Source organism: Patiria miniata, unplaced genomic scaffold (genome assembly GCF_015706575.1).
Source record: "Patiria miniata isolate m_02_andy unplaced genomic scaffold, ASM1570657v1 HiC_scaffold_5, whole genome shotgun sequence".
Taxonomy (NCBI): Eukaryota; Metazoa; Echinodermata; class Asteroidea; order Valvatida; family Asterinidae; genus Patiria; species Patiria miniata.
Window position 1 is genome coordinate 22,011,582 of NW_024037072.1, and position 18,524 is coordinate 22,030,105.

The 18,524-nt window shown below is 39.4% G+C and overlaps 1 protein-coding gene across 1 annotated transcript; it reads right to left on the bottom strand.

The window, feature by feature from the left end:
- Positions 1-4,550: 4,550 nt before the first annotated feature.
- LOC119741527 (mediator of RNA polymerase II transcription subunit 6-like) lies at positions 4,551-17,459 on the bottom strand. Its single transcript, XM_038217319.1, has 6 exons — positions 17,355-17,459; positions 14,364-14,523; positions 7,976-8,150; positions 6,885-6,999; positions 6,197-6,315; positions 4,551-4,842 (listed from the first exon to the last, which is right to left on the bottom strand). The coding sequence occupies exons 1-6, from the start codon at positions 17,371-17,373 to the stop codon at positions 4,615-4,617; spliced, it is 816 nt and encodes a 271-aa protein (XP_038073247.1). The 5' UTR covers positions 17,374-17,459; the 3' UTR covers positions 4,551-4,614.
- Between the last annotated feature and the right edge of the window lie 1,065 nt (positions 17,460-18,524).

Below are 18,524 nucleotides of genomic sequence, written 5' to 3' on the forward strand. Positions count from 1 at the left end.
TGGAGGGGACCGCAAGAAACCATGGCTTCATTCAAAAATTGGTCCTGCCATTTGGGTTTCGTTTTTTTTTTATTTGACTCACCCTGTATACTACAAAACCATGACAAAATAAAAAATATAATAAAATAGTTTTCATGGAGTTAAGAATTATAAAGCGGGGATGGAGGGGACCGCAAAAAGCCATGGCTTGTTGAGTGCGAGTCCCCTGTATTTGAATAACCACAACAGTTACAGTATGTTTGCAATACAGTTAAATGAACTGCCCCGACAGTAAACTGATGCTGATCACGATCCAGCACTGTACACTGTCTATGAAGATTCCATCCCTTTTGCTTTGTACAAGCAAGTCAGCATCTGTGGGACTTGAATCGCAAAATGCACCCATACTGGAACTTGTATCATTGTGGAGACATCTCGTTGTTCTCGTGAACTAACAGTTTAGAGTGTGAAAATGTAGTTTGAAAATGCTCTTATTTTATTCAGAATGAATTTCTTGGGCTGAAATTCGGACCAACTATCCCTTAGGCCAAAAAAAAAAGTCTCCGGTTTCTGGTATGCGCGCGCGTCGCCGTAGCCATGCGCGTCGGCAAAATGAAAAAGGTTTTTTTTCAATACAAGATGATGTCTCAAAACCGCCAAACTCACTGGTTTGACTGGAATCCTGCTGCTGCACAATTTTAACGTGTTTTTAGATGGGGTTATGATCGAGAATAAGCTTTATGTGGCCTCTCTGGACTCCCATATATTTGCACTAAGTTTAGTCGGGCACCATTTGCAGTCATCAGCCGACATTTGAAGCCAAAAAAAAAAAAAAAAAGCCGCGTCGCCGCACCACTTTTGGGGCAAGCTCCATACCAGAAACCGGAGACTTTTTTTTTTGGCCTTACATAAAATACTTCAATTTGCGACCGTTAAACACACCTTGGAAAATCCACATTTCGTGAAAACCTTGTGGAAACTATTCACCTTGTGGAGACCTTTACAATCTTTTGTTCCATATTGGACACAGTTTCCATAAGTTTGCGGTGAATTATTGTATACGACCATACGCGATGTGTATGAGAAGTGTCAGAGTAAAAACATTTTGTGAGCAGACAACTATAATACTCCACCATGGAGGGATGTACTCACTGGAAGATAGATAGATGATGTATCAAGTTGTGATTAGTAAAACCAGACATGATAATAACCCATTCTAAACCGAAGCAAGGAAGTAAACACATAATGGTTGCGTTCAGTCTCAAAAAGTTTTGAGTGGTTTTTTTTTTAACCACAGCCAAAGTTTTGTCGTTATGACTGATGTGACCACGTAAAAAAAAGCACCTGATCGGTAATTTTATCATGTGATGAGGAACTTTATATTGCTGCGGGCACAAATTAGTCAAAGCGAGCTTTTCAAAGCATCTGGGGCATTTACTATCAAACATTTCCTGATGAGGTTTTGTTCCAGTTGCAAAGCTAACAGTCAAGTTGACTGTGAAGTTTCTATAGTATACTTCCCAAAACTATAGGGAAAATCCCAGAATGTGGCAATTTTATTGAAGTGTGAATGTGCATACAATGATCCCCTCTTGTCAACAATGAAATGCCCACAACTTGGACCAGATTTTCAAACACGGGAAGGAACTTTCCAGCCGAGTTAAAAACACACACACACACACACAAAACAAGAGATTTAACTACAAAATGAGGTAACTACCAAAGTATGGGCATAAAATGACCAAACTTCTGTGTAGACGTCACATACAGAAATTGAAATTTTGTAGGAAAAAAAAGGGAAAAAAACCCAAAGAGATTGAACTACAAAATGATGTAACTACCAAAGTATGGGAATAAAGTGACTCAACTTCTGTGCAGACGTCACATACAGAAATTGATATTTGTAGAAATGAGCTGACAAAGTTATACTATTGTTTTATCTTTTAATCGACCATATTTTACTGCTGTGTATGTTTATAATCGAATAGTCTTGCAAACCTGTTACAATGTACGCGTATCATGTGTATTGGGATACCTTATAATAACCATTGTGTGCAAGGTTGTTAAAATCAAGGTTGTTCACAATCATATTAGGAATAAGCAATTCCACATATTAAAAAAATGGTCAATTCCTGACAATTTACAGTATCTGATGATTGTGAGAAATGTTCTCAACGTGGTACAGTATATATGTTTATGTTCTCTTCATAAAACTTATTCCATTTATGTGAAAGTATTTTATATTTTCTGCAACATGTCGAACATAGTCCTCCTTCACATGTACATGTATATTTATAATTTTCCTCACAAGGGTAGTGAATAAAGAACCATTTTTTTTTGCAAGAGTAAGTAGTTTGTAGAATAAAGGTTCTTTTAAAACAGTAATCTTTACAGTATTACACATTCAGGATTGTTTTTTTGTGTTATTGATTGATGAAAATTCATGAGATTTAAAATAACCAGCGTGATTCAGCACTGTTGGAAAGTTCTACTTGGAATCTCCCGTTTTAATTTTAGACATATTGCCGTTTGGACCACTGGGAATTTCCAAGTGGGAAATTTTGCCGATGTGCAAGCAATGTTTAATCAGAGACATCCTGATTCAGCAAGGAACACATTGTGAACACTGCTTGTTTCTGCCAAGAAGTGGCCTGATGGATTGAATAGGGACATTCCAAGTCTGAAAACCCATAACATAATTTAGCCAGTAGTAAGAAGACAGCATTTTCTGGATACGTGCCATACACAGAAATTGGGACCTCAGCCTTAATCGGTATTAAGAAAAAGGTTTCACAAATACAAAGCTTTCAATTAATATAACTCCTAAGATTTCAGAGTGGGTTTGTTCTTAGTTTCACTCCTGTTTTGTTTTGGAGTATTGTGGTTGTTTTTGTGGTTTTGTGGGTAAGATTTGTTTACGTTCATCTAAACCCTTTGTATTTCCTCCACAGGGTACTGAACTGTTTACAAAACAAGCGTTTGTATTACCTCTGCCAAGGAGATTATGTTTTCATCGGATTTGGTTAGTTTGTTTGTCGGTTGGTTTAGTTGGTTGGTTTGTCTGTCAACAAGATAACTAAAAAACTTATGGACGAATTTTCATGAATTTTCTTTTAGGGGTGGTCCTTGGTACAAGTACAAATCGATTAGATATTGGAAGTGATCCGGATCTGGGTCTGGATCCAGGATTTTTTTTGAAGGATGCTTCACCATTTATGCGAGTATTTCTTTTGGGTGTACTGACAATATGGCGGGGAATTGTTAAGACTTGGCGGAGGTTTGCGCTCTCAGTGTGCTTTCTAGTTGTTTCTAGTTTGAGAGTGTTTTGGCCCGTTTCTTTAAAGGGTTCATGAGATGATTTTTTTTTCTTAGGAACACATTTTGTGCAACTTTCCATTCCTCTATGTATGATAACTAGTTGACATCCCTTTTTTGGGGTAATTAATTTTATTGAAAAGTGCACTTCTTTAAGCATTTTTTAAAAATTCCATGCTTTTCTGGAAACTGTGGGTGCTGTTGCTGGGATGTCATTTCAGGAAGACACTGTTCGGTTTAGGGGTTTTCAGTTCATATTGTGAACCCACAAATTGGCTCATTGAAAACGTGTTTGCGGAAATTTTGCTCACTGGATTACTGCCATGTACTGACACAACAATGAATCAGCAAACAAAAGAAAATTTACAACAGCAAAATATCCACAATTCTGGCAACTTCTGGTTCTGAAAAAGCTGTAACACTGAAAGTTTCTGCCTGAAATGACATCACAATTTTGTTCATGAATATGTAAATTTGCATTGGCATAAAAACCAACAAACCCTTCAAAATGGCAAAACGAAAATTGAAAATTGAAAATATGGTTAAATGGGACACAAAGGTGCACTTTCAAGGATTGCATTAAAAAAACTACATTGCATGGCCCTTTAATTTTTTTAAGAGAACATTCTAATACATATCGGTAAATAAGAAATTGTACTGCATGGAGACAACCCTCATCAGGAACAGTCAAGAGAGCAATTATAATTGTACATCGATGAGCACAGGACCTTTTGGCTCTCAAATCACTTCCAGCATGTCATTTCTACAGGGAAGCTTCTCCAATTCCACTTCAAATGCAGGTTCACTAACACAAAACGATCTACATTTACACTGGCCCTTTGCATGTACAAGTATCACCTTGCCCATCGACAAATGATACTTTTCCCTTGATGAAACAGGTGGCAAGCAAGCTACCATAAGTACACCGCCAAATGGGGTCGCTTGAGTACTCGACTGCAGGCTACCGTTTACCCTCACTGGTATCCACTCTCACTATTGTGTTGATAGAAACACAATCCTGTTTGCTAGTGTGAAGTTACTCCAGTTTACACCACGCCCACTGCACACTGAGTAGCATTGAAACCACCGAAACCGGAAGTGAACGCAACTTGAGTGTCTATCCAATGGGCGCTAGTAATCAGTGCTACGCGCGTACGTGTGACAAAGTCACCAATGCACCGGATACGCTAAAAGAGCGCAGCCAATACATGGATGCAACATCGTTCATGGAACCCTGCTACTCTTCATCAGCATGCTGCGCAAACTTTCCACACATGGTCCACGCGAAAATCAAAACAACATTTCAGTCCCAAATCGGCATCATTTCACCAGTTTCCTCTTTTTCACCATCGGGGGTTTCATACCCCCTGAGAAGAAGGCGCCTGCATTTGGGGCGCCGATGGTCCCTGCTCCTGTCACTGAGTTGCTGTTGGCTTGCTGCTGCTGCTGCTGCTGTTGTCCTGGTTCTTCTTTTACCTCCTCCTTGATGGAAACGGTGCCGTTCTGATGCTCTGAGACTACCGGGATGGGTTTCTCGCCAGGTTTGGCCTGTGGTATTCGGAAGACGAGAAGAGAATTTGCCATTTAACACATGGCACATAACAGTTGCAATCCTTCTGCAGGATGTAACTGAACTATTATCCTGCAATACACCCACTGATGACAATGGCTGACCTACTTAAGGAAGGACACATTGCATATGCTGTGCATGAGTGCTGCATTTGAACACGGACCTCTACACAAGGATAAGCAACTCATCTGAGCTTGTGTACAAACTGTACGAAACGGTTTGTCTACATGCGTGATATGTCGCGTCCGCACATAGAGCAACGCATAGAACATGTAGAACAATACGCGCACACGCCATGATCACCGACAGAGGGCGTCCTGACAGAAACTTGACCACTGAAAGACTGCAGTCGCACGCCGAGTCACGCACGCACGACGCGGGAGTGCCATATCACGCCTCTAACCAGCAATTTGGGAAGTCGTTTATCCTTGTGTATACATGTAGGATCCCTGATTTGATTGACCCAGAAGATGCACCTCCTACTGAGTGTGCACAAACCTAAAGTGAGAGGAACTCACATGGGCATGGGTGTATGAAGCAAACAGCGCTCTGTGTCCGTCAATGACAGTAATGTTTTGCATTATTACTGTTAAACGCATATGATCTATACGTGGGCAATTCCAGCACCATGGAAGAAAATGTAATGTCGGTGACGCGGCCACTTAAAGGGAAAATACAACATTTGCAAACATCAAAAAATAAAACTACCAAATCATTTTGAAATACCTTGCTGGACTGTTAGTGAATGACAGTGTAAAGCATCCTGTAAAATCGTGGCACCTGGTATACTGTCATTTTCAAGAAAAGTGGCATTTTTGTATCAATTTCCAACGCTGGTCGGCCGACCAGTGTTGGAAAAAACTGGCTTTTTTTCACATACTGGCCCCAATTGACCATCGCACTTGTTTGCAATCGATTACACACCTATGAAAGGGTACAAGCCAGCTAGACTGGTTCCCTGACCTTACAATTCCCCAATGTATGTAAACTGCTCTGTTTCTTCTTATATGGAGTCAGGGAACCAGACTACAGGAAAACGATTGTTTTTCTTGGTTTTTATAGCATTTTCAAACCCAAAACCTCAAAAAAGTCAGTGTAACTATATTTGCTATATATTTCCAACCCCCCAATTCCATCCATTTCTGAAAATTACAGCAAAAGCAAATGATGTATATTCCCTTTAACCATGATCTAATAAATGATTCAGAAATGATACCAAACTCAGAGTCAGTAATCTCCTTGATCGGTGTTTCACAGGTAGAAGGTTCAGATCCCACCCCTGTATATTTCCTTGTTCACTCTTATGTAGTTTGAAGCAAGTTAGCTACCAACCTGGATAACTTTTGGAGGGAATTTTCTGGCCAGTTCTAGGAGGAGAACATCAACTCGTTGCCTCTGGAACATTGAGCTGGCTGCCTCTTCTTTCTTCTTCTTATTCTTCAGCTTCTCCTCTGCACAAACACGATAACAAAAAATTGGAGATAAAAATGGTGACTTCCCTTTTTATTCCATTTCGGTAAATTCTACGCTAAAGTGGATGTGGCTGAAAAGTGGAAAATTTGTGAAATCTCCAGAACTACAAGCATCCCGACCTCAAATGTGGCATCAAACGAAAGGGGACAACAAGGCCTTTTATTTGAGTGGTATGTCAGTGAGATAGAATATGGTTAAATGAATTTGGTTGTAAAAAAAAACTGGTTTTGGGCCAAAATTATAGGCTTGGAGCATTGGAGTAGAAAAGTTATTGGAGTAGAAAAGTTACTAAAATAATAAAATCTTTAAAAAAAAAACCTCTTTCACTGTGGTCCTCATTGTAATGATTCAGAAAAGAGTTCTCATTGTTATTTCATTTTCTAGTAGGCACATCTATTGGGCAACAAATGGTGTTTCCAATAGGCCTGTGTAGTGCTGTCTTTAAACAGATGATCCTCAGTGTCCAACAATGGTTTTGCACTGAGGGCCTTGGCTTAGATGTTAATTGAAATGAATCTTAACAGGGCGGACTGGTGCTTGTAAGTACCTGCTTGTTCTTGTTCTTTATCTTTAAACTCCCACCAGTAACCCTTGCTGGGGCTGTAACGGGAGAAGGACTGCGCCTCTTCAAATGCCGACTCGATGTGATGCAAGCCAGTCAGCTAAATAGCAGAAACATTGGTGTGAAAGGAAGACAAAAGATCATTGGTTTGACAGCCGATAGCAGTTGCCACCAGAGCAAACGTCACTCAGATCACTGTGAGGCCCGAAGATGTGAAAACCTTTTGTTGGAACAAAAAACATGAAAACTTAACAATAGGCTTATTTTTCATGCATTAAAAACGTGATAAGTCCACTTTTAACGTATGTTTTCATGTCTTTGGGGCTCAAAGTGTATATTATTCAGATGGTACCAAATCAGCCTACAGTACACCTATTGAATGAAGTCACTTGCTTCAGCAAAACATTTGGTTCAGTAACATTTATGGAAACACAGGTGGCTATGGAAGCACAGGTGGCCACAAAAGCACTAAGAATAACTATTACAGGGACATCTTTCATTCTCTTTTATTGAAAGGATACAGCATTTATCCAACCCTCCCCCCTCCCCCTGAATCCACTACACCTGTACACTATCCTACTACCACCTCCCTATAGCTACACTGTATGAACTCCTTCTTTTTGGATATTTTGACCAAGTGGAAATTGTGTAAATATTTTGCAATTTAGCCACAAATTATACGGTTTCTGAATTTTTCCCACAGCATTGCACTTCTGTTCTCTTATTCTGATATATACTACATGTACTTCCATCCATGTCCCTAAGAGGACCACTACCGAAAATCCCCACCACTAGTCCTATCTCCAACCCCACACCAGTGGCATTTGGGGCTATAGGTCAATTGACGCAAGAGGCTCAGGCCTGATTGAAACTTTAACATATACATGTATATGAAATGTTCATGTAGGTAAATTGTATAGATCAAATACACATTACAATACTAGCTTGATTGGAGCCATTTTTTGGTTTTTAATTACATTCCTTCCCCCCCCCCCCCCCCGCTCCTTTTTTTAGTAATGGGCTGCTTAAACAAAACAAAGTTCCCCTCCCTATGTCACTCCAGCCCTGCCCCTCACCATTCTGGAGTTGAGCACTGAGCAGAGGTCAGGAGCCTGGTAGACAACGCCTGCAATGATGTAGTAGTTGGCAAGGGGTGTGGTGTGCTCCACTGAATGCCGGTGTTGCTTCCTGATCACGTAGAGGATCGGTTCCTGGACATGAAGCAGCTCATATTCCAGCCCCGTCATTGTCCTGAGTTAGAAACAAAATACATGTACATAGCCAAATGAAAACATAATGATAACGGTTACGAACTTGCAGAGAAGCTAACATTGTGCTTTGCCTCATCAGTACATCATGGGAAAAGTTGACATGCATTTGTACATACATACATGTATTTCCATGTTATTATTGTTATGATTTTTTTTTTTGGCGGAGGGTTCTTACATTTTTTGATGCACATGCATGCTTTTAGATTGTAAGAAGGGTACATGTGCATGCGGCATCTTTGTTAGCCCTTTCTAAACAATTTTTGTGTAAATTAATAAAAAAAAAAAATTTAAATGAAAAAAATAAATAATGAACTATTATCATATTGCAAAGCGTACATGGCATGCAATTGAATAGCCCTGTTGTTTTAGCAACTCCTTTTTTCTTTACTTTAAATGGGTTGTTACATGTAAGAGTTAAACTTGCCGAACATGGCTGAATACAAACATTTTGTTGAAATTAAAAGATTGAACTCAATGCAGATTTTCAAGGGAAGAGTTGTGCCTTATCTAGCTTTTCAGAAATTTCACAATGTCCATAATAAAGGATAGTTACATGTAACTACGTTCATGTTCATGGATCAATGCATACTGTTTGGGCACTTTCATTTTGTACAATATCATATGAATTTGCTGTTGTGTGACCACTTTTACTTTAATGCCGTCCAATCCGGTGAGGGAATTTGTTCTCTTGTCTTTTATTTGCAGTATGAAAACAGTATCAAGTTCAAAAAAAAAAATAAGTACATGTACATGTTTATTAAATCCCAAAGCATTTTTGTTAGAAACCTTCCTATTGAAATTCTCTACCTATTAAAATTCTCAAAAACTGTAATCTACATGTATGACAGTGTAAATATTCACATTTGAACTCAGAACATTTCCTTTAACAGTTTAATGTTCCAATGCATGTGTCACCTCCAAATTGCAGCCATAAAAGTTCAGCATGATTTGCAGCTTAGGCCAAAAAAAAAAGTCTCCAGTTTCTGGTATGCGCGCGCGTCGCCGTAGCCAAAGTTTTTTTTTCAATGAAAGATGATGTCTCAAAACCGCCAAACTCACTGGTTTGACTGGAATCCTGCTGCTGCACAATTTTAATGTGTTTGTGGATAGGGTTATGATCGAGAATAAGCTTTATGTGGCCTCTCTAGACTCCCATATAATTGCACTAAGTTTAGTCGGGCACCATTTGCAGTCATCAGCCGACATTTGAGGCAAAACAAATCAGGAAAAAAAAAAAAAAAGCCGCGTCGCCGCACCAATTTTTGGGCAAACTAGAAACCGAAGACTTTTTTTTGTTAGCCTTACTAGATTTCAGCTTACTAAACCAAAGTTGAAGTGTTGTAATTAGATACACATTGAGAATGGAACGAACAAAGTTTGCTGGGGGGAAATCAGTAACTAGCATCTTTAGTCTTTTTACATGTCTTTTACAGTTTTTTACATGCTGTGCAATGCAATGTAGTCAACAAGCAGTGCAATTTCAACGCACTACATGTACATGTACATGTACGCACTTCTCCCTTTATTGAATGGATTCTATTCACGACCTGATTTACAGTGTATCTTTATCAAGAGGGAAAGTACCTATCCCACCCCCCTTCCCATTATATATCAGTGTGCCTCCCTTTTCATTTATCTGATTCTATAATCATCCCATAACTAGAGGGCAAAGGCTGAAGGCCAAGCTAAACATAGAGATTGTTGTTGTTCTTGTTCTTGTTGCTGTTTATAGCATGTATAGAGGGGGAAATTTAGGGGGTGCTGTCTTCCTCTTTTAGGGCTTGGAAATCCTGAATGTACCCATTTCCGGGTTCTTTTCAAAGCAGTCTAGTTTCCTCCACAAAATAACAAAAGGTTCTATTCTTTGAAATAGTCGTGGGGACTTTACCGGACACTTACACCAGGGGAAAACATTTATGACACTCATTTTTTCCTGAAGTTTAGTAATATAGTAATAATCATGTGCCTCTGCGAGATTTTTCCTGTTCAAAGCAATTATAAGCAATCATTTACATGTAGGCCTGTATGTTCCCAATTTCTTGCAATTTTTTTTTCCCACAAGTTTTATTTGTACTTCTATGACTCATGCAGTTTAGTTTTAAATCAAAGGCCCGATGAATAATGGCCTTGTTGGGTCGTGTTGCCACTTTATTGCCATTTTAAGCACATCCTGAAGAAATCTATATGGTTTGATGTTACATGTAAACCACATGTATCATAAATTTATACGACGTCTTCAGTCAAGAACTTTAGAGTCATTAAGATTTGCACTCTGTGTTTGAGGCCAATATTCAAATTTGGTCTACTTTGCTTATGAATCCACTAATTGGAAATTGTTTTTCAGGCTCATAATTTGTACAGAATGGGTAAACTGTACAAAAAATGACAGCAGGGGGAGGGGGGAGGGGCAAACAAGACAAAAACAAGTCAGGTGTGTTTACAAACACAAATGCCCCGCAACCGTGACTGTTTCCATGACATAACACCACTCTAACATCAACTTACATGTACCTTGGTCACATGGAACGTTCATTGACAGCATTAGTGTCTTCTGTAGGTTTTATATGAATTAATCCCTAATCCCTATGATCTCAAAATAAATACAAGATTTCTATTGTTTTAGCCACTGTGAACTTGACCCTTGACCTTTTGGCCCCAAATGCAATAGGCTTCTTAGGATTACCAAGAACAATCCACAAACCAAATTTGAAGTTCACATGTTAAGTATTTCTCAAGTTATCGCGCTGACAAGATTTCTATTGTTTTAGCCACTGTGAACTTGACCCTTGACCTTTTGGCCCCAAATGCAATAGGCTTCTTAGGATTGCCAAGAACAATCCACAAACCAAATTTGAAGTTCACATGTTAAGTATTTCTCAAGTTATCGCGCTGACAAGATTTCTATTGTTTTAGCCACTGTGAACTTGACCCTTGACCCCAAATGCAATAGGCTTCTTAGGATTGCCAAGAACAATCCACAAACCAAATTTGAAGTTCACATGTAAAGTATTTCTCAAGTTATCGCGCTGACAAGATTTCTATTGTTTTAGCCACTGTGAACTTGACCCTTGACCTTTTGGCCCCAAATGCAATAGGCTTCTTAGGATTGCCAAGAACAATCCACAAACCAAATTTGAAGTTCACATGTAAAGTATTTCTCAAGTTATCGCGCTGACAAGATTTCTATTGTTTTAGCCACTGTGAACTTGACCCTTGACCTTTTGGCCCGAAATGCAATAGGCTTCTTAGGATTACCAAGAACAATCCACAAACCAAATTTGAAGTTCATATGTTAAGTATTTCTCAAGTTATCGCGCTGACAAGATTTATCCGGACACACACACCCACACACACACCCATACTTGTTTCACATGACTAGTGTGGACTTTCCATTGCTTTCGTGTAGTTAAGAAAAACCAGTGAAAAAACTCATTTTTCTCAAACTGTGAAAACTCTTTCAACCCAATTTTTTTTCTATGATTCCCTTTAGTGTTTCTCTTCATTCTGCTACAGATAAACCTAACCCAAAAATGCCTCTAAACCTGTTTTCCAGAAATGGGGAAACACTGTGTGGACGTGGGGTAAGTCCACACAACGTCGGTGCTACCTACATTATGTGGACGTCTTTTGTTCGGAAGTCCACACTGCGTATGTAAGACAAACTCACCCACCCACCCACACACACACCCACACACCCACCCACCCACCCACCCACCCACCCACCCACGGAAGGACAAGGCGGAAACAGTATGCCCCTTCGGCTTCGCCGCGGGGCATAAAAAAAGAGAGGGAAAAAATCCAAAACCCAACAGACCCCCCCTCAAAAAAGGACACTTTAAGGATGGTCCAATAACAAAATGATTCTCCATTGTTTAATAAGATTTAGAGGTAAAGATAAAAATTTTATGGAAGTCAATTTGATCATGGAAATGTCCAGTGCAAGATTTATTCGTGTCTCATCTTCAACAAAAAAGCTAAATCTCTTCACAGCATGAGCGCAAGGGGAATTAATTAGCAGTGGTCGGGGAAGCGACTCCACGAGTTTTGTCGGACATATACTGCATCCACTGCCCTTTTTGCATTGTTCCTAGTTCAGTGGTGTTCAGAAGGCCAGTGTCTTAAGAACCCAGTAACACTTATCGCTAAGAGAAGGGGTTCGCCGTGGTGTTACTGGCAGTGCTATTATCCTCATACATATGAGGCTGCACTTTGAAGGAAGGAAGGATGGAAGGAAGGAAGTGTCTCATCTGCGGGTATCAACATCAGTTAGTTTTGCCCTCGTCCTTGATATACACCCAAGTTGCGGTTCCCAAAGAACTAGTTTGCTTGACGTTAATTAATAATACTAATAATAACTGTATTTATATAGCGCTTTTTGCCAGAGGATACAAAGCGCTGGAGGAGAATGCAACCAAAGCCAGGTAAATGAAGTATATGAACATATATGAACATATGAGACCCATTATGTAGCACCTTTTTGCTAGGTGCTGAGGCGCATAATTGCTGCCACTGCCAGAAACACCGGGGCAAACCCCTCCTCTTAGCGACAAGTGTTGTGTTACTGGGTTCTTTAACGTGCATTACACAACACACGGGACCTACGGCTTAACGTCCCATCCGAAGGACGAAGCAATAATGGTAAAGTACCTTGCTCAAGAGCACAAGCACCATGTTCCCACAGTCAGGATTCGAACCCGCGTACCACGGCACACGAGACGAACACCGTAACCATTAGACCACAGCGCCCCACGGTAGAATTCAGAATTCTGTATCCTCACCCCACTATTTTAAATACATGTATGTGAATTTGCCGCTGAGAAAATTTTGAAATTTGCTGGAAAAGCCTAAGTAAATTTACATTTCTGATTAGGGTCTGTGCACACAACCAGCAGAGACCGTTTCAAGGATACTGCCATGTTTTTAGAAAGCATTTCATTGAAGGAACATATATGTTCCGTCATGCAATAATTAACAATTGTTGACTGCTGTGATGTGCGATATGACGTTTTGAACGCCCGAGGGGCGCATAGCATGTCATATCCCACATCACAGCACTCAACAATTGTTTTGTTGTACCTCTTGGATTCTTTGGATTTTGATGTAAAAATAACGAAAACAAATAGCGGTAAAAACACAACAATCATTCAGCAACTCACATGCATGTCACGTGCTCGAAACAGCTGATCGTCTGCTAGTTCACTGCTCCCACTCATGCGTGAAAACATGGTGAAAATAGCGTGGGTACCAACGATACAAGCGTTTCACACCGTATACGTACCGTACGTACAAAGTCATAGCACACTCCTGCCTCACGTACGTGATATCCCACGGGGACTGTGCCATGACTTTTTAAAAACTTGACACGTAAGCATTCTAGGCCAATGAAAATACAGTATTCAAGACAGAGGTACAGGGTGAGTAAAAAAAAAAGCAGAACCCAAACCCCAAACAATATTTTTTTTTATATTTAACAAAATATGTAGCACCAAAAATAATAACGACTGGAAAGCCAATTTCAAAAGCTACTTTTAGATGAAAAAATTACTGAAATTGCTCAATCCGTTCAAAGAATATCACCATTTAAACACAATGACCCTAAAACCTGTCTCGTCCAAAAAAGCAATTTATTGTGTGTTTTGACTGTTTGGAACAACAAAGAAAATGACACAGAATACTTGTTTCAACAACTGTCACCAACTGTAGTACACAATATTTTGATTAACAACCATGGTTAGGCAAACAATATGATTTATAAAATCTACTTTTTTAAAAGACGGGCCTTCAAAAGGACTTTGTTGCATAGTGTTAACGTTTAAACTAAGATTTCATCGCTGGTGATGTTTGAAGACAATTGTGACGACGATTGTTGAAATCGCATTTTTGGACGAGACAGGTTTTAGGGTCAATGTGTTTAAATGGTGATATTCTTTGAACAGATTGACCAATTTCAGTAATTTTTTCATCTAAAAGTAGCCTATGAAATTGGCTTTCCAGTCATTATTGTTTTTGGTGCTACATTTTTTTTAAAATATGAAATATACTATTTGGGGTTTGGGTTCCGCTTTTTTTTTACTCACCCTGTATAACACTGAATTCAATTTGTGAAACAGTTTACAGTTATGTCAGGATGCTACACTCTTTGTGGCAATTGTACAATGAGGCTTGGGGGGGAACTCCCTAAATAATGACTTACTTGAGTTGCTCAGGGTTGACCCTCTGCATCTTGATGATCTCATTGTTGCAGGTTCGATCATAGAAGGGATTACTCCTGTCTGCAAAGTAGTCCATGATGTTGGCCCGACTCAGGTGTGGAATCCAGGCACTGTTGTGCCATGACATAAACAGAGGGTTTTCTGTAGGGAAAAAAACAACTGCAAATAAATATATGTGGATTTACGCAGGTAAAAACAACTGCAAATAAATATGTAGATTTACACAGGTTCATTTCGTTACATTTACAATATAATTTCTTACTTACTTACTTACTTAGGTAAGTACAACTGCAAATTAATATGTAGATTTACACGGGTTCATTTTGTTACATTTACAATAGGCCTATACTTTCTTACACAAAAGAAAATAATAGGCCCCTACATCTTTTGAATTCATGAGCATGCGCAAGAAAATAATGCAACTATTCGGAAAAAAATTAAAGCATTTTTAAAATCGTTCCTTTTTTAAGTATATTGGGTTTTGGAACTAGAGGTACATCTGTTTTGATCTATTTTGGTGGTTGTGTACAAAGTCTATGGGGAAATCATGATTTAAATAAAACTTATTTTTACAAAAATGTTTCATCACATTCCCAAAATCACATTTTTCCCAACAACATTTAAATTTGTGACAGTGAAGCTACAGGCCTCAACCCTATACACGTACCAACATTTTTTTTTGGTCTGAGCCTTTAAAAAAAATGGAGGCGGGCGCTTTTTTTTCCAATGATGGTGGATTATCCAAGATGGCTACCATTTTGCTTGATTCTTTTGCTGATACAAATTTGTGTCCAAAAGAGCCATATAACCCTTTCCACAGGGTTGTGCAAAAAGAAGTAAACCCACTTTTGGCAGGAATTTTAACCTACTTAACTTATTTGAACTTTTTTTTATTATAATGTAGTGAAAAATATAGCTCTTCCACCATACGTGGTAAAAATAACTTTTACAAAGTTGCAAGAATAGTGTTAAATATTTGAATACAAGTCACCAAAATCACTGTTGTCCACGTGCAAGTCTAGTGTAGTGTTTTTTGTCTTCAAATCAAGATTCACAGCTCAGTCAAGCAGACAAGAAGTCAAGTCAGTCAAGAACCTGTCCATGGACAAACAGGTTTGGCACATGACATGTTTAAACTACCCTATCTTGTGAATATTTCATAAAACAAAGGATCGACTTAAAACAGAACAAAACTGAGTTTGATATGCAAAAAATGGTGATTTTGGCGGGGCCGTATCATAAGTCCAACGCCTCATACATGTAGGTCCGACGCCTCATAAGTCCAAAATTTCGGACGTATGAGGCGTCAGACTTATGAGGCACAACATTTATTTATTCTGCCCAAGGCCAAAAAAAAAAAACCACTCGGTCTCTGATCAGCGTGCGCGTCGATTTTAATTATGCGCGTCAACCTTTTTTTTCTTCAAATTAACACGGAAGGTACAACAGCGCCCTCTATTGCCGCACCTCCTCAAATTTTTGTACCAAGGAACACCAAGGAATGGGGAAATTGCACCAAGGCAAATGATAAAGGGCACCAAGGCAAATTATGGAGGACACCAATGTATAATGAGGACACAAAAAAGCAAAATAGTACCCACCTTGTCTGTACAATTCAAGCTTGAAAAAAAAAAAAAGCCACCAAAAAAACCCCCAAAAAACCCACGTCGCCGCATCAATTCCGGAACTTCGGTCTGACCAGAGACCAACAGTTTTTTTGGGGGGGGGGGGGGGGTCTAATAGGTCCGACGCCTCATAAGTCCGACGTCGGAAAAACGAGGCGTTTAATTTCTCGGACTTATGAAGCATCGGAGCTACATGTACATGTACAGTGAGTATGAGGCATCGGACCTAATGAGGCGTCGGACTTATGAGGCATCGGACCTATGAAACGTCGGACTTATGGGCCTTTATTTGGTTAGGGGATGCGATTTTGTCAGACTTATGAGGCGTCGGACCTATGAGGCGTCGGATTTATGAGCGGACCCCATTTTGGCGGCTGTGTTGAGATCAAATTTCACGGCCTCTTAACGTTCATGTGTGTAGATTGACCTCCAGCTCTATATGTCCAATTCCCGATGAGCATTGGAGCTGGAGTTTCTCAACCTACTTGACGACCAGTTTCGAGCTAAACAAAGCAGATAAATGCACTGAAGTCTATGGGAGACGTGATAACCAAATCTGCATTTTGCAATTTGTTCAGCTAGTGAAAAAGAAGATGGAAACTATTTTTTTTTTGCACAAAAGTTGCATACTGGTGCCATTAAAAACAATCAAAATTTTGCATCTACCGGTACTCGGTTCTTCTCCTATTTCCTAATTACTCTGCAGCCTCCGCAGGCATGGCAGGGAAGTTTGAACAGGTACTTCATGACAAGAACTTTGATTTGATTTCTTTGAATCTGGGACTGAAATTGAAAAACATTTCCAATTTTGGCAAAAAATGTTGCAATCTGACGTCACTTTTTTCTTCATATATCATCTCAATGAAGCCTTGAACTTGAAGGTCATTCATTGCAAAAATGATGATAAGACATGAATCTGGGACTGAGAAATATTTCCAATTTTGTTAGGAAATACTAGGGCCTATTCCTTAGAATTTTGTTTTGACTCTCCATAGACTTTGTACACAGTCGCAGAAGTGGCGTCAGGTTGGAACATTTTTCCCCCAATTTTGTTCCAATAGCCTACTTAGAAAATGCACTCAACTCTCCACAGACATTGTACACAAACCAAAGAAGTGGCGTCTGGATACTAGCCCTACATTCTTTCCTCATGTTATGCCTGCTTTTTCACGAATTAAATGCAGTAGCAACAAAACGAACAAGATGTACCGGTCAAAACAGCCACCGATAACACCAAAACTGAAGAACAAAAGGGTGAGCAGGTACTTTACAAGTACCACGTTACAGTGGATTTAAGAAAAGCATATTTTCCATATTTAACCAACAAATATTTATACTTTCATTTACCTTTCTCAAGCGTAGCCATCGATCCCGATGTTTAATTTTCGATGTCACATTCTGTTAGTACAAAGAAAACAGAGGGCGCACTCTCTTGGGGAATCCCCGGGGAAACCCCTAATTCATAAATAGTGCTTCCGGGGCGGGAATACCCCACGGAATTCCCCAATACTCTCTTCACACAATTAACAGAAATTCGTTACAAAAGGTTATTTTTGTTGTGTCTCGTTTCCCCCTTTTTTGGCCGGGGTAAGGAGGTGGGGGTTGAGTACATCGCACGATATGCCTTATGCGTAAACTCCACTTCCCTCAACTTCCGCAACATGACACATGAAGTAAACGTTAAAGCTTGCAAGCGATTGTAGTAAATCGTTTAATTTAATACAGTTGCGATTATCTTCAACAATTTATTCCTTGGTATATGCTAGGATACTGAAAGCTTTACTTTCAGAAAATCCGAAGTCCATTTTCCACTTTCAAATCCCCATTAATTAAACGTGTGTTTCCTAGGCCTACATGACATTTTTTTTCGTCGCGAGTGAAGTACAAATTAGTATCTCAGTAATATTTGCCAGTAGTAGTAGTAGTGTCAGGAAATGATTGGACAAGTTTGGTATGGTTAACAGTCGACTGACGTGAATGAGATGGAATAAAGAATATTGATGTTCATGTATAAGCCTAATTAACCATCGAAATAAAAATTCAGTTTTGGAGACAAGTCAGACTTCTTCGGTTTCCCGCATCATCAGTACCGTTTAATAGTTCGTCGTCACCCTCGTGTTCAACGTCGTTTGAGGTCAAATCACGCCTTTCGGAGGCCCGTCACACTGAACGGACCACCGGCTACATTTATTTTCATACTAGGGTTTTTCCAGGATTTCATTACCTTGGATTTTCCCTACTTTACAAAATGATAATGGCAAAATAATAACAATTGTGAAACAACAACTTGTATACCAGACGGATCCAAACCCTGGGCATATATCCAGGTACCGCAAACTATATCTGGAAAACTTCCTTTTTTCATTTCAACCCATGATGAGCACAGTAAGGGTTTTTTTTTTTCAAAGGATGTAGGAGGATTTACCAACACTCGCGCGAATGTTTCTTCTCTCTGAGGTATATTTTTTTTAAGCGATATTTGTTTTCCCCCGCAAGAATATTCCCGTATGGAGGGGT